Raw genomic sequence first — 3,739 nt, forward strand, 5'->3', positions numbered from 1 at the left:
CATGTCCCGTGCCCAGCCCCAGTGAAATCAGTCCTTGCCCACAGGAGAGAGGCCATGGCGGCCGTGTTTCTGCCCGGCAATCTCCAGGATGAAGCCACTTGCTCCGTCTGCCTGGAGTTCTTCAAAGACCCGGTGTCCATTGAGTGCGGGCACAACTTCTGCCGGGCGTGCATCATCAAGAGTTGGAAGGACCTAGAGATGGACTTCCCCTGCCCGCAGTGCCGAGAGGTCTTCCAGCAGAAGAGCTTCAGACCCAACCGGCAGCTGGCAAACATGTCCGAGATCATCAGCCAGTTCACCCTCCGTGGGGCCAAGGGTGCCGAGGAGGACGGGCTCTGCGCAAAACACAGGGAAGCCCTGAAGCTCTACTGCAAGGACGACCGGAGAACCATCTGCATGGTGTGTGACAGGTCCCGGGAGCACCGGCCGCACGCCGTGGTACCCGTCGATGAGGCATCTGAGGAGTACAAGGTACCTTGTCTGTCTGTCTGTCCACCCCGAGGAAGAACCTCCCACCCCCCCAAAGCCCTTTCTGCTTCTTCGCCTTGCGTGTTCGTGCTCGAGCGAGTCCCCGCGCCATCACCTGCCTTTCCCGGGCTCGGCCTCATGCTCAGCTTCCCTGCAAAGAACCGGTTGCTGCTTTCCAGCTTTCCGAAGACCTGGAAACTTGCCCCCCCAAGATACGCAAAACCCTCGCGTGACATCCCATTGCCTCGGCAGCCGGGGGGAGCGGGGGATTTAACACAGGGCCAGCCGCAAGGCGAGAGTTTCTCCTGCCCAAGCTCAGCAGGTTTGAGCCCCATGAGCATTGCGCTGCAAACACCACCTGCGGGCACCCACCTTATCAGTAGGGTAAGAGGCTGCAGAGCGAAACCCCCCCGACGTCTGTTTGAGGTCTGGGCGAGCGTCCAAAGATGAAGAGAAGTGGATGAAAGGCAGGAGCTTTACGTGGGCCAAACGGTGGGGGAGGTGGGAGCAGCAGCCGACAAAACGGGGGCCCGGGCCCTCCCCTGGCAACCCCGTCTCCTGCTGTTTGCTGCACGCATGGGCAGCCCTTTGGGGGGGGGGAGAGGTTGCAAATGTGGGTGTCGGGGGGAGGGTGGGCAGAGCTGAGCCAGCATCTTCAGCCAGCGTGAACGCCCCCGCGTTGGTCCTGCAATTCTGCTTTGCTAGGCACAGTGGCGAGAACAAACCGTGCGCAGGCGGAGCGGTGCAGGAATGGGAATTGAGTGCAGCAAAGGGAATCAAGCGCAGCAGAGGGAATTGAATGAGGCAAAGGGATCCAAGTGCAGCAAAGGGAATGAGTGCGGCAAAGGGAATCGTGTGCGGCAAAGGGAATCGAGCATGGGAAAGGGAATCGAGCGCGGGAAAGGTGATCGAGTGCGGCAAAGAGAATCGAGTGCAGCAAAGGGAATCGAGTGCAGGAAAGGGAATCGAGCACGGGAAAGGGAACCGAGTACAGCAAAGAGAATCGAGTGTGGCAAAGGGAATTGAGTGCGGCCAAAGGAAGCAGGACCAGGCATTAATTTTTTCTTTCTTCATTCCTAGGAGAAAATCCAGGGACGCTTGGATTTCCTGAAGAAGGAGCGGCAAGAGCTCCTGGAGTTTAAAGTGAATGATGACAAGAAAACCCAGGAGCTCTTGGTGTGTGCCCGCAGTGCAGCGCCGCGGGGTGGTGGGGACAGGGCTCCGGGTGGGGACACCTGCAGGAGAAGGACGATAAGGGCTGTTGGTGGAGTAAGTGCCTGTGGCCTTTGATCTCGCCTCCCCACCCCTCTTCAAGGCCTTTGTCCGCGCACGCCACGTGCAATATCTCCTCACCCCACCCCAACTGAAGGCCCCCAGTCTCACAAGCAAGCAGCAATGACCCTGGCCACTGCTCCAAATTCACCAGGTGGCCCCTCTCCACCCCAAAAATCATTGCGCCCAGCTTAAACCCCCTTTCTACTGCATTTCATTCCCAGAAAACCGTCGAGAACGAGCGGCAGAAGTTGCTCTTGGAGTTCGAGAGGCTGCGGCAGTTCCTGTATGACCAGGAGCACATTCTCCTGGGGCAGCTGGAGAAGATGGAGAAGAACATTGCCAAGAGGCAGAATGAGAACATCACCGACCTCTCCAAGGAGATCACGCTCCTCAACAAGCTCATCACGGAGCTAGAGGAGAAAATCCAGCAGCCCATGCTTGAGTTCCTCAAGGTAAGAGGTTTGCTCTGAAATGAGCCTTCAGGTCTGAGTTGTGACCCTTCTTCATCCTTTTTTAATGTTTCTGGATCCTGGAGCGGTGTTTTGAGGATAAATGTCCTTTTCCCCGCCCCCCCCACCTTTAATGGGCAAATGGTGCTTGGCAGCGTCTGAGTGCCCTGAACTCTGCTACGCCAGTAATAACTCTTGGGTGCATCAAGAGGAGCGTGGCCAGCAGGGCCAGGGAGGTTCTCCTCCCCCTCTGCTCTGCCCTGGGGAGACCCCACCTGGAGCTCTGCATACAGTTCTGGGCTCCCCAGTTCAAGGAGGAGGAGGAGCTACTGGGGAGAGTCCAGAGGAGGGCAACAAGGATGGTGGGAGGACTGGAGCATCTCCCCTACGAGGAAAGGCTGAAGGAGCTGGGCTTGTTCAGCCTGGAGAAGAGAAGGCTGAGAGGGGATCTCATCAACGCCTACAAATATTTCAAGGGTGGGGGTCACCAGGACGGAGCCAGACTCTTCCCAGTGGTGCCCAGCGCCAGGACAACGGGCCATGGGCACCAACTGGAGCAGAAGAGGTTCCAGTTGAATGTGAGGAAGAACTTGTTGACTTGGAGGGTGATGGAGCCCTGGCCCAGGCTGCCTAGGGGGGCTGTGGAGTCTCCTTCTCTGGAGATCTTCAACCCCCACCTGGCCGCTGTCCTGTGCCCCCTGCTCTGGGTGAGCCTGCTTGAGCTAGGGGGTTGGGCTGGGTGATCACCCGAGGTCCCTTCCAAGCCTTGCCGTGCTGAGATTCTCTGTGTGTGTAACACAGCAACAATCTCTGGCTCGGGAACATCCCGGAACTGAGCTGTGCTCTTTGTATTTCATAGCCTCTGATAGATTTTTCTTCCACGAATTTCTCTGGGCCTTGCTAGCACACGTAAATTCCTGTTTCAAGGTGTTCAGAGCTGATTTAGACCTTGCCTGAAGAGCCACCGCAGTGGTACTGGCTAGGTCCTTAAACCAACCAACTTCTCCTGCAAATCCAGGTCTGGATGGACTTGCAACACTGGAGATTTGCTGCCTGCTGAGTCACAGATGTCTGCTTTGCCCACTTAAATGTATTGGTGAGGGTTTGGGATGGAGTTGAGGATAGAGGCACGTGGAGCTGGGCTTAGCAGGACACGGCTCCTGGCCAATTTTCGCAGCGGAGTCCTGGCTGCAGAAGGTTGGCCAGGACCTGAAAGCAGAGCCAGGTTTTCAAGTCAAAATGAGCTATTGACCAAGCTGGAAAGTATGAGGGAGAGAGCAGATGGAGCCCAGGTATTGATTGCATTGCAAGGAAAGAAGCTGGAGCTGATCCAGCTGTCCCTGTTAACCAAACGCTCCTTCGCAGATGAATCATGGAATCAGGGAAGCGTTGAGGTTGGAGAAGCCCTTGAAGCTCCCCCAGCCCAACCCTTCCCCTACCCCTGCCATCCCACCCCCAAACCCCAGCCCTCAGCCCCGCCTCTGCCCGGCTGTTAAATCCCCCCAGGGCTGGGGACTCGACCCCTTCCCTGGGCAGCCCCCTCCACC

The 3,739-nt window shown here is 57.4% G+C and overlaps 1 protein-coding gene across 3 annotated transcripts in view; it reads left to right on the forward strand.

Annotated features, from left to right (window-relative positions):
* LOC104129177 (E3 ubiquitin-protein ligase TRIM7) overlaps positions 1-3,739 on the forward strand; it is a 16,968-nt gene that overhangs the window by 4,447 nt on the left and 8,782 nt on the right. For 2 of the 3 annotated variants that reach the window (XM_035897438.1, XM_035897439.1), the window contains exons 1-3: positions 36-471; positions 1,549-1,644; positions 1,965-2,195. In XM_035897438.1, coding sequence (XP_035753331.1) covers positions 55-471; positions 1,549-1,644; positions 1,965-2,195 — 744 coding nt within the window. In that variant the 5' untranslated portion in view covers positions 36-54. Of the gene's footprint in view, positions 1-35; positions 472-1,548; positions 1,645-1,964; positions 2,196-3,739 lie in introns of those variants that run through there. The other variant, XM_035897440.1, reaches the window with a different exon arrangement.

The sequence above is a fragment of the Egretta garzetta genome, unplaced genomic scaffold, assembly GCF_000687185.1.
Source record: "Egretta garzetta isolate BGI_Z169 unplaced genomic scaffold, ASM68718v1 scaffold407, whole genome shotgun sequence".
Taxonomy (NCBI): domain Eukaryota; kingdom Metazoa; phylum Chordata; class Aves; order Pelecaniformes; family Ardeidae; genus Egretta; species Egretta garzetta.